The following is a 12715-nucleotide window of genomic DNA, read 5'->3' as shown; positions in this document are numbered from 1 at the left end:
TGGCTATGGAAAACGATTCTAGTCTTTGGTTTACTCGAACACCTCATTTCACCCCGTTACTTGAGTAAGTACTCTAAATAGAGGAAAACTACTTGTGCACTTCGAAAAAGTAAACGTACTTGTTTTAGACCACCTCTGTAGGCCTACTTATGTTGCTTTTCGTTCAGCCTCTTATTAACATATTCTAGAAATTAATTCCAAGCTTGGTGACTGATTGAAAGGCTACTCCAAGTCATTTCAATACATTCCTATCTTTTCAATTTATCGCATTCCTACGGTGTTTGGAATTGAGAGAATTATTAACAAAACAAACCATAGCCAGAACTAAGTGCCATCCAGAGCTTTCATTTATCAGTAGGCCTACTTCCTTATTGTGTTGAAATTTCGTACAGTCTCCAAATCAAAGTTATATGGAAATGATCTGGACGTCGCTGTCCTTTCATTGATCAATCATGATTAGGGCTAGTTTTGGTGACTTTTGCAACTTATTTTTACATCTTCCGGCAGCTTCCTAAATACTCGGAAGATATGTAGAATGCTGTTTTAAGCTGTTTGAAGGTGTCTTATAGTGCAACTTTTTGCAACTTTTGTCCATTTTTTTTCATACAGTTTTTTGCAACATTTTGCCAATTTTTCGATTTTCCCTGAAAGTATTTTCAATTTTGGTAAAATACACGGCCAAATTCGACTGAAATACCATAAATCAGCGCTGAAGTAACGCTCTTACGGGTATTTCGGGAGCTGAGCCGGAAAGTTGACCTTTTTTTAGTCAATCAATAGAGAATGCGGATCGAAAACTGTATTTCGGGAGTGGAACTGGGAAGTTTACCTTTTTTTTAGTCAACCGAGCAAAATGTGGCCTTTTAGTGCAACTTTTGCGTACAAATAAATGCAACTTCTTACTGCAACTTTTGTCAAAAATAAATGCAACTTTCCACGGATTTAACTGCTACAAAAACTTGCCGTAATCATGATTTATCCCTCGTATGGTCTACATTTATGTGCTGAAAGAATAAACTTATATTCAACTTGTAGAAATGACAAACTTATGTTTTAATAATTCATTTACATATTCAGGAGACGGAGCAAACAAAGTGCAAGGCTCTTATGGTCTGGATCAACTATGACTCTTCACGGGCTGAATCCCTATTCAGTATGATGAAACATATTAAACTCCTGAACGTACCGTTATCGTACAGAAGGTTTCTTGCGGATAATGAGGTTTGTTCAGTCTATCTTCATTAAAACTCAGTGAATCGCTATTCGATTGTAGATAGGTATGAGAAACGGCGATCTTTACCATGGACTAGCATACAGTGAGTTCTTATACTGAAAAAATGACAGATATTCTAATTTTTGCCCTCGCTACTCCTATAGACCACCAATGGGCTGTCCTCCAAGACGTTCTCTTTCTAAAAGTTTTGCGTCTCATAACTGATATTGTCTTTGTCCCATACTCGTGACTGATTCCTATGCCTTTTAAGAAGTGTGAAGCAATGCTTCCACAGAGTAGGCCAGTCCAATGTTTCCACTATCCGGCATCTTTCCAATAATGTAGCCTATTCCTCTTTAGAAACGATTTCATAGATGCGCGATTTATTTCACATCGGTCAGTGGCAATATATCGTAATGGTATATAGGTTCTACAGCTGCATCACCAAGGAGTTGCAAGTTCTAGTCCAGCCGTGGTCTTCAGATTTCTTACCCAAGTGTTGAATGTTTATCTAGCTAGGCTCCTCGTCGCCATCCGATCCGCCCGAGCAAATAAAAACCCTAGAAATGGGCCATGCTATACAAGTAGACAAGATCATATTAAAGAATATCGGACTGGTGTGTCCATTACAGTCGAAAAGCACCATGAATACCACAAACAACAAAAGTATGAGTGTCTCGAGAGCTTCAATCAAGGGCTTAAAATAATAAAGAGACCATCAAGAGAAATATTTTTGCGTGGCAAGTGAAATGATCAGGGGGACTATAGGCGCACAAGCCAGTGTAATATTCACGGTGTAACACCAGAATAAATCGAACAAACTTTTAATTCAAAAGATGCTTGACGGAAGATAGTATGTAAGTACGCAGGCACGTATCAGCATGCCTTTCTTCCACTTCTACGCGCTTGTGTGCTTATGTGGCCCCTGTAATGAGCAAGTACTATTGTAGTACGATATCTGCTGACACCGTATATTATTCTGCGCAATGCAAGGAAATATTCGAGTAATAGGAAGTTCAGGATTTCTGTCCTTAATGTTTTACGGCATATAAACCGACTCATAATACACATACAAACGATCTGTGCATATTCATACCACGAGTGCATGGTGTATCAGAGGTGTGGTACAAGAATACTTACATTATCAGTTTTTGACAGGAAGCGGTTTCGAAATCAATCGGATGCCTCAAGTTATTGACGAAATCCATTTTCGATGGGGAGAAGGTGAAGGCATCTGACGCATCTCTTGATACATCCTTTGGTATGTATACTCCCAACCAGAGGGCCATGGCCAGTGGTCGGCCACAGGGAAAATTGTGGAATTAACAGAAGTTTAGTTATCTTTGTTATGTTTTTTCGCTCAAATATATAAACATATTATCGAATTATAGAAACTTTCCTCCCCCTAATGTTCATCAAATGCAATCTAACAGTTTTTCAACAAGTGAAAATGGAAATGGAAATGCGAACCAAATTTTTGTAATTCGTAGTTATCAAGAGCTTCTTTACATTTGCATTTATTTTACTTTTCCACACCTTATAGGTATCATCCTTTTCGCTGACGCCTTACCAATTATATTTCCTTTGCCTCATTCAGCTCCGAGTCTTTTTCTGATTACATTTTATTGACTGTCTTGTAGCCTGTCGCTGTTAGTCGTGGCTAGTCGCTCAAACGTTTGGTTGTTAATAGTCGCTTAAAAAAAATTCTTTGTTTGTGGTTTTCAGTACTCATGATTAGGAATAGTTCGAATACGTTCAAGTTTTTTTAATTAAAGGGTATTCTACGTATCATGAATGAGATATGAATTGCTTGAGATTGTTGCTAATTCGTCACTGGGGTTGTCAAAGAACACCCCTCTACCGAATCTATAACAAGTTTAACAGTAATTGTAATTGTAATTTCAAGTAATTACATGTTTAACAGTAATTGTAATTGTCATTTGTTATTTTTAGCATTGAGTAATTGTAATTGTAATTGAATTGAATTAATGTAATTGATCCAACTCTGGTGAGGACACAGATAAAATATATATGATATTAAGAATAGGATGGAAATTTGAATCTGTGAGCAATGATCTGCTCATAGATTTTCGGATTCTACTCCAGGACACACAATGCTGATATCATCATAACCATGTTAGCTTCAAATATGTTTCTACCACATATAAGTAGAATATAAATAGTTCTATGCATACAGAGTACGAATCTATCAGAAACACAATCGGTTTGCCCATATGCAGCACTAAGAGTAATAAACCTGCTGCAGTGGCCATGCAGTCGAAAATTAGACTCGTGATCCAAGTTGTATCTCCAGTTCTGACTTTATGTGATGTTTATCACTTGAAACCTCCCAAAAGGCGTAGGCTTTGAGGTCAGGTTATCGCGCCAGCTAAATGTGAAAATACCAAGTTGATAATTGATAATGATTATTAAGGCGGAATATGTTAAGAAAAAGGTTAATCAAGTCTGCAGTAATTAGACTTTCCGTACCCGCGGGCCGAAGTTTGCTCATCCCTGATCGAAGCGATTTCATTAATTTAAGCAAAATTATAAAATGGAAGTAAAAGTAGAGTTGACTACGGAATGGAAGATTTTCTGTGAACCAAAACATAATTCTGCAGTTTTCAGTGACATTAGCTGTGACTCAGGTAAAAGATATATTGGATTATAAAACATCAAGCATACTCATGATTATTAATTTCACTAGAGAGAAATGTAAGATTACGTATCACGTTCGATTAGTTACCGATGCTTGCCCAGTTAAAAACAATTACATTCGCAATATATTTTCAACTTTTCTGACCTGCCTACAATGTTCATACCATAAATCTTCTTAAGAGATTGCTGTATTGAGTCATTCAACTATGATAATGCAAAGACTGAATGTTGAGAGCGGAAATTGGACTGAGATGCAGGTATAAATAGATCATTGAAGTCGATATATACAAGCCTATTATACGAGAAAAATATTATTTGATACTTACTGCTATCCGGAAAGTAGTAAACTTACCAAGAGGTTATTGTCAACTTTAGATTGGTGTTAAAGGTATTGTATTTCTAGGATCTACAAGAGGATATGAGAAATCTCTTACTACAATTGTGATTTTGGACGACTACTTGTATGCATTTCTATTCAAACGAATCAATTATCGCATAAAATACCGGGAATGTCATGCAAAATGGGAAGCCATCGCTGCTCGAAGAGGAAATTGGGGACTAGCAGTTGCTCTAAATGGTGAGTTCTGGCAGCAATCCTGCATTACAACATCTGCGGCAGCAGCACAGCAACACATCGTATTGAGTTTACAATCATGCTCATATTGGGCGTCATTAACTTTGTTCTCAGAACATATGTCGCAAGTCAGTAGTTACATGTCTTAATAATGTTAAGGAAGTAGCCTACACTCTACAGTCCCTGCGTGCACCTTTCTGGCTAAACTTCAAACTATAAGGAAAGATGAAACACTCGACTAATGTAATAGGTTATCAAGAAACATCAGTACTGTGCTGTTGAATTTCACAGATGTTTTCTCCACTAACCGGGTCTATTACACAATACTTTTACCGTCAACATCGCCCATCATAATTATAATCAGCGATTCTATTATTTTCATCAGCTCAAGACACATAAAATGTACTTTACGATACACAAGACACAATACGATTTAGCGATAACATAGAAAGATGTCTAAATAAACAACTAGGTTACAGTCTATCAATATAAATCGCCCTCGGCCTGCTGGTTATATTAGTATTATTGTCCGATCTCGATCTTTCGTCGTCTGTCTTTCTTCAAAACGCAATACTGTACAGTACGGCTCTTCAAAAATGACTTTTTTTCTCAAATCGTACTGGCTACTTGATAAAATTGTTAGGTCACCTAATTTAAGCCTACACACAAAATTTGGTTCAATTCCAGCCAGTAACCGCTTTGCTACAGGAGAAGAAAGTTTCTATTTATTATATAAATATAAATAATAAAAAAATTGATTCCAACCAGTGGAAGCGGGGTTATTGCCGTCGAAAAAATTGGATTTGAATAAAATAGTATTTACGGTGACCGATTCTTTGTTTATTTATTAAAGTTGTGCTCACCGTAAATACTATTTTATTCAAATCCAAATTTTTCAACGGCAATAACTCCGCTTCCCCTGGTTGGAATGGAACTAAATTTGGCGAGCATCGTTTCTATAGACAGCCTAACACTTTCAGGCGGTGAACAGAAAATTTTCAAATTTTTCAATATTTATATTTATATAATAAATAGAAACTTTCTTCTCCTGTAGCAAAGCGGTTACTGGCTGGAATTGAACCAAATTTTGTGTGTAGGCTTAAATTAGGTAACCTAACAATTTTATCAAGTAGCCAGTACGATTTGAGAAAAAAAAGTCATTTTTGAAGAGCCCTACTGTACAGCAAAGGTCCAAAGCACAATCACTCCAGCCGATGGCGGTGGACTAACCAACTGCGCCAACACATCCGTGTAATGCTACTACATGCTCTCATAGTAGCCTATTCCCGCTAGGGTTGTATTTAAAACAAATGATTGCTGAAATACTTTGTTTAAAACAGTGGTTCTTAACCTTTTTTCTTCCAGCGCCCCCTTTCAAAAATTATCGTGCTCCAGCGCCCCCCCCCAACTTCATATTTTAAGGAATGTAATAAAGACAATGAGTAAGAGGGAGGGCCGTAACAGCACTTCATTAACCCCCCTAAAAACGATTGCCTTGCGCACCCATAGCGTGATAAACCGAACTTCTAAGGGCTTCGCCCCCACGAACCCCATATCGTGATTTGATGGTCAGCAAAGTTTGTGTGGCCTGGTCGCCCTAAGTACCAAACTTTTCCATAATGCATGAATGGATAGGTGATAATTACATATATAAGTCGCTATATAAACTTTTTATCCTCTCAGCCCACGTAATCAGATTTACCAGTAGCACTGAGTGAGCTGTTGTATAGGAAAATACAGGGCACGTAATTAATAATTAAACATATTCGGGCGTGCCCGCAGGTACAATTATTCGTTACCAGGGCCGTAACAGCCCCCCCCAAACAAAAAACGTTGGTCCTGGGCCCACATCGGGTGATAAACCAAACTTCCGTGGGACTTCACTCACAGACCCCCACTTGGCTGTCCGCTATTTGCTGATAGCCTATTAGGTATCTACATTGCGTGTCCATTTACTGAGGCAGCTATTCTCGCCTATTCGCGCGAAGTGCGAAAAATTTCACTAATTATTGATTGAATTGGTCAATATCATCGGGAATTGCATGTAAATTGAGATCAATTTTAATCCTCTCTCTGCTCACGTAAACACATTTACCGGTAGAGCTAAGTGAGGTGCAATGTTCCCTCCAAGCTGCGCACGCGCGCAGTGCTGACACGGTCTCTGCACACAGAAAATCTACGTTGCGCACAACAAATCCGGAGTTATTACCTTATTTTAGTCGTTACGCACTGTTGTCCAAGGGTCAGCGCAGTGAGTTGTTGAGTGTGCGCAGACTCATCAAAACTTAAAGCGAACATTGTGAGGTTTCTTGGAAACTGTAGGGCCCGTTACTCATAATTAAACATATTCGGGCGGGCGAACCCGTTGGTATGACTTCGTTGCATGATGTTATTTCGTGACCCCCTGTCTGCAATATCAAAAAATATAGAATTGCTCAACGGGGATATCGTCCAACAGGAATATACCTGTCGCCCAATCGTACTAAACTAAAAGACGCAAACGATTTCAGATTGATATTTCCTTACTGACATATAATTTTTACCTGCCAGATGGAATTCGTCTTCTGGGGTTCTGATTGCCAAGACAGGAACATTCGGTGTCAGTCATTTAGGCGTTCATGGACAATTAAACCTATATGTATTTTGAAGGCTATATGTAACGACGTTTTCGGTGTTAATTTGCTCTGAATAGTCATTAAGGATATGTCCTATCACCACATCATCTACTGCGAAGCCATTTTTCTCCAGCGCCCCCCATACCGCCCCCCTGAGCCCAGCGCCCCCCATATCGCCCCCTGAGCGTTTCCGCCCCCCTTCAAGTTCACCAGCGCCCCCTGGGGGGCGCTGGTGGCAAGGTTAAGAACCACTGGTTTAAAAAATGTTTAAACAGTGTTTTAGGCACAGGCTTTTTAATTTTTTTTAGTTGCAGAATTATGCCATAATTGTGTAAATACCGTCCTAAAACATGTTGTATGAGCAATGAGCATACGCACAATTACCACCCGAAATAGCCGACGTATAAGATATGAGATGGTTGGAACCCGCCAAATAGCCAGTTCAACAGCTATAGTACGTAGATATTTCGTTAAAGGAGCAATATCTACCCTATATTTTCAATTGTCAATGTCAATTGACTATGACGTCACAATTTATTATTCGCGAAGGCATGACCTTAAAAAAACAATAAAAAGCATGTTTTAAACAAGGGCCTTGTTTTAAACATGTTTGTTTTAAATTGATTTTTATTTTAAATGCAACTCTAGTTTCCGCAGTTATTGAACTATTCACAATCCAATTTATGCAATTTTATGTTCCTGTTTCCCACAGATTGCATCTACGTTAACGACTATCATCGATGTTGTAGGCAAATTGAGCGGTATAATCCATCTGCAGATTCATGGAATTTCATTACGAAGACGAGACATGCTCTCTCAAACTCCGTGACGGCGGTCGCTAAAGGTATGCTCCATTGCAGTTAATTGCATACCGGTATAATTTTGTCTGCCGTCGAAAAACCTCATGCGATAAACGTGGTCCACGAATATCTTTTATAATACGTTTATACTCATGCTCTGCTCATGTTGGCGATGAACCCGACGGCCGAGACAGGTATTTAGTAGTAAGTAAACACATTATTGCTATCTCGTCCAGTAATTCCTAACCGCGGTTGTCAGAGCCGCATGCGGCTCCAAGGTAGCCTTCTTGAGTTCTTGCGGCTCTGATTGACCTCTAAATATGCCACAAAATATAATAGACGACAGTTGTTGTTTGTTTCTCTGAATAGGTACAGTCAATTTCTGCATATGAATGCTAAAATGAGGGATATTAGTTACGTGTAAAGCCGTCCGAGGCCGCTTCTGAAAACCAGAGAAAGAGAATTCTTGCATACTATCCTCAAACGCATGGATGAATACCCGTCGGACAATGATACATCTCAAGTTCTGCTGGTCAATTCAATTTATTGCAATAATTTTCATCATTTCAATCCACCACAAGAATTCGATGCAATAAAAGATAGGAAGATGCCGAAACGACTTGGAGTAGTCTTCGAAACCAGACACCCACCTGGTCATGGACCTTGGTCTATGTGAAGAGTAAAGTTAGACATAATTTTACTAACTTAAAGATAACGGCTTATAGTCAAGTATAAATTGCAATAAATTCAATATTACTTTTCAATTACCGGTAGCTGGATGGTAAAATCGAGACGCAGGCAAGCTACCTCTAAATTTTCGTGATAAGTCGCCTACGTGTTTTCCTGCGGCCCCATCCAAACTATGATGTTTGAAATGCGGCTCCGACATCCAAAAAGGTTTGGAACCACTGATCTGGTCTATCATTGAAAAAATTGACCAGAGAGAAAGGGAGGGTTTATTTACAAAATAAGGAATCATACATATAATCACCAGACCGTGTAGTTCGTAATGTGCAAATGGCAACAAACTGAGTTTGGTTTATAACGTATACCAGGCGCGGTAACTTCTCCGGCCGGCCTGCCGGATATGGGATATGAGTGATGCTTATAACTAATTAAGGTCTTGTGTGCCCCCAACTACAACGCAATCAAATTCGGGTAATGCATATTAATAAAATTTCTCTGTAAATAGAAAATCTCTAATTAGTTTTCATGTGTTTATGCCTGTATTTGTCTTAGGCCAATTCAACTTTGCAGTTTGGATGGTGCCGTTCAAACTCGTTTTTTTTTGTCATTGATATAATACTAATTACACGATCTGGTTTAATTTATACGGGCAATGATTTTAGACCACGCATTAACATAAAAACACGCGTTAATTCTCTAAATTCCAACCTACTTTTTGCGAGCCGATAAACTTCGGTTGTCGGTCCGGATTTCCGAAGTATCGCAAATATGATCGGGTTGACATGGGCACGATATATGTGTGTCTCACAAGGGATACATCAATTAAGGATGGAGCTATGAGGTTATCCTACGCCATTTGCACCATGATTACTTTTATGCAGTTCTGAATGACCACGCACACCTCGTCTTTGTAGTAGGGAGGGCAAGCTCGAAGGGGACCCAATTTTTTTCGTAAATCAACAGTTTGCTGTAAATTTATGAAACGTGAAAGCATTCTTCCTGCTATACTCGTTTTATTGTCACTTGATTTATTGATGTTATATGGATTATTCGGTATGTACCTCCACCGCCTCTCAAATATATATAATATAAGAATAAAAATAACAGGATTAGCATAAATGACTCTCATTGTGTCTTAATTATGATAGAACAGTATTGGGACCGTCGAGATACTTTTAGTAAGGACGTGCAATTGTGAAGCCTTCTCGTGCGAAACCATTAGAAACCATCATTGCGCTGCCGTCAATTTCCGCCAATAAAATATTTCTGCCAACATGCAACTCCTTAGGCTGTAGTGGGCTGCGAAAAAGATATGTGGCGATTATACATTCAGCGCCGCTTCTTGGCTGCAACCCTCATCGATATTGATATTTCCAGATCCCGAAATGGTCGGGCACGATCGTCTTATCCCCCGCAGTGTGAGCCCACAAAGACTTCGTAAAGAAATGAGAATTTGGAATTACGTGCGTGTGACGGTCTCGTAACAATATTTTTTCAGTATCGCAATCTTTCTTTGAGGTGGAAAATTAACCTGGTTCAACAACGGCATAAATACCAATTAATTAATGGCGTGATCCCGGACTTGGTATGTCGCTGAAAGAAGGGCTCCTCGTCATGTGATATGCAAAATCGGTGTCATCCAAATCCTAGACGTTGGTTGTGCTATAAGTCGACATGCACTGAATAACAATGACGGATATCGGCTTGGTGTAAATGACCATTGTAGTCGACAAGCGCAAGAATACTACCAACAAAAAAGGCATACGCACTTGCGGGGATGAAAATTGCAGTGCGGACGTAGTGCGTGGTGTAGATGAGTGCGGATGAAAATCGTGCAAATTTTTCACTTTTTCTGACGAAGAATAATTCAAATAACCTCGATAGGAAATTCAAGTGCAGTTGCTTCGTAACTTTTGTTGCAACGCAGTTGTATAAACTTGTTTGATGACTCGCCCCTAAGCGTAGCTTTTGCAATTACTTTTCGTGGCTCCAGCCGTGGTGAATCAATATTTTCACACTATTATCATTACGTAATCAATAGTCTGGATCGGAAACATGTGCAGTGACAGCCATACATCGAATCAGCTCGTCTGAGCGAAGTTCTGTTAATTAACCCCAACTTTATCACGATTGTTCGGTGTCATTTGAAAGCAATGTGAATTAGCTATTTGCTATAGGCTCTGTTATACTGGTCAGACTTGCCTAATCGAAGTTTATTCAAAAGTTTCCATATAGCTTTCATATATACCTTGTACCAGATATGTTGTCTGAGTGACGAGACAGTCCGGACACGCCCCATATATACTCTAGACATGATGTCCGAGATGCTACTAGCGAGTCAGAAAATGAAAAAATCAGAAATAGAAACAGAACACAATTTGGACTTTTATCTTGAGGTGGCGAACTCTCATGTGCCCACTATCCTTGATCGGTTTGAAGCTTTTTCTCCAAGTCATCAGGCAGAAGCATCAAACAAAGATGTTAGTTTTGAATCGCTCCAACGAACCGAAGCCTCTGGGACTTTTGCGTCGTACTCGACTTCTGCCTGCAAGCATTTTACACTCGCGAAAAATACGCTGTGTTTTGGATTAGAATTTTTATAAAGACCAGGCCATACAAGCACTAAAAGTTCTTGTTCAAAATTCAAGACTTATTTGATCGAAAAAGGCTTTAGTGTACTATAGTTGAAATCAAAACGAAGGAAAGGGTTGTCGGCTTTTTAGCTCAACCGAACTTGGAAGTTCATGGCAGTTCAATAACACGGTGTATAAACATTTCACACCGCGACCCAACTCTGACTTTTTGTGTCATGTCGCAACCCAAACCTCAGAATGCAGTTGCAATATTAGTATGCTACGTTTTACGAGCGTGTGTGACATGGATAACAAGCAGACAAGAATTTTACTCGGCGCAGCCCTATAAAACATGTCTGACGCACGAGATGTAAAATTGGGTGCATCATTTTTCTCTGCGAGCTGAATTTGTGCTGTATGTGATCTACTGTCTACTCGGATTGCAAAGACTGGACTAGTCGGTGCCGACTATTTCGACGACCGGGCATATCAATATCGAACGTAACCAGTGACGATCAGTTGTGGCGAAGGTTACATCACCGCCGATCTTTTTGACACCGCACTTTTCCCAGCCATATGCCGATCAAGCTTCAGGTCTCTCTCGTGTCTCGGTTCGGAAGGAGTTGTCCTAGTAATATATGTGCCTCATAGCCCCGCACTCGCTCGCGCTGCACAGCCCTACAGTAAACACATCCCAACGGTGACATTCATTGTCCGCCGACCATTACACCCGCTTTCCGAACAAACTTTTGTTCACGCGATAATGATATTGCGCAAATATGAATTTATTACGGCTGGAGCGAAACAAAGTTATTGTAAAAGCTATCACTATATATAGGATTGCATTTAAACCAAACGGTGTTGTATGATCCTACCGACAACTACCAACCGATATATCCGACGTATATCGATATGGGATGGTTAGAACTCTCAAAATAGTCGACTCAACAATAATTGTACAGATATTTCGTCAATGGAGCTCAAATGTCGATGTCAATCAATTGAATATTCGTGACGTCATGGCTTGACAAAAACATAAAAAACAATATAGTCATGTTTTAAATGAGGGCCTTGTTTTATACATGTTTGTTTTAAATCGATTTCTGTTTTAAATGCAACCCTAAATATATACAGGGCCGTAACAGCACTTCGTCAGCTCCCAAAAAAACGTTGGTCTTGAGCCCCCCATATGGTGATAAACCTATATGTATTTAGGCGCCTATGGACAATTAAACCTATATATATTTTGTATATATAACGAAGTTTTCGGTCAGCATAAGGGCAGTCCTTATCGGTCAAGGTTTTCTTGCTGTCGATCATTCTGGCACACTTCTTGGAGTCGCATGCTACATGGCCTAAAACAGTGGTTCCCAACGTGGGCGATATCGCCCCCCAGTGGGCGATATGTCGGTCCAGGGGGGCGATAATAGCCAAGGGGGCGATAGGGGGGCGAAAACGGACGAAGGGGGCGATAGGGGGGGCGATGGCGCGTTGAAATGGTTATATTGGCATTACCGTAACTGCCACACCCAAGCCCCCAATTGAGATGGGGGGCCCGAGCTCGAAGGGGGTCCACATTTTTTCCTGAATTAACA

General features: G+C 39.7%; 1 protein-coding gene across 1 annotated transcript; it reads left to right on the top strand.

Moving 5' to 3' along the window:
• The first annotated feature begins 458 nt into the window (after positions 1-458).
• Positions 459-12492, top strand: LOC145439457 (uncharacterized). Its single transcript, XM_080316940.1, has 4 exons — positions 459-1221; positions 2372-2474; positions 4275-4448; positions 7773-12492. Exons 1-4 carry the CDS (start codon positions 1108-1110, stop codon positions 7922-7924), a joined length of 543 nt encoding a protein of 180 aa, XP_080173066.1. The 5' UTR covers positions 459-1107; the 3' UTR covers positions 7925-12492.
• Positions 12493-12715: the final 223 nt, after the last annotated feature.

This window comes from Botryllus schlosseri, chromosome 5, assembly GCF_051294905.1.
Source record: "Botryllus schlosseri isolate E-star chromosome 5, Bs_hap1, whole genome shotgun sequence".
Classification (NCBI taxonomy): Eukaryota; Metazoa; Chordata; class Ascidiacea; order Stolidobranchia; family Styelidae; genus Botryllus; species Botryllus schlosseri.
The sequence above is the reverse complement of the archived record's forward strand: the minus strand, read 5'-3'. Positions and strand labels throughout refer to the sequence as shown.

What these genes read in the sequence shown, in the direction of transcription:
- LOC145439457 (XM_080316940.1), top strand. Translation starts at nt 1,108, where the DNA reads ATGGTCTGGATCAACTATGACTCTTCACGGGCTGAATCCCTATTCAGT. An exon ending in GGTTTCTTGCGGATAATGAG is followed by an intron (nt 1,222 to 2,371) that starts GTTTGTTCAGTC and finishes AGTTTTTGACAG; the next exon opens with GAAGCGGTTTCGAAATCAAT. An exon ending in ATCTCTTGATACATCCTTTG is followed by an intron (nt 2,475 to 4,274) that starts GTATGTATACTC and finishes TTGTATTTCTAG; the next exon opens with GATCTACAAGAGGATATGAG.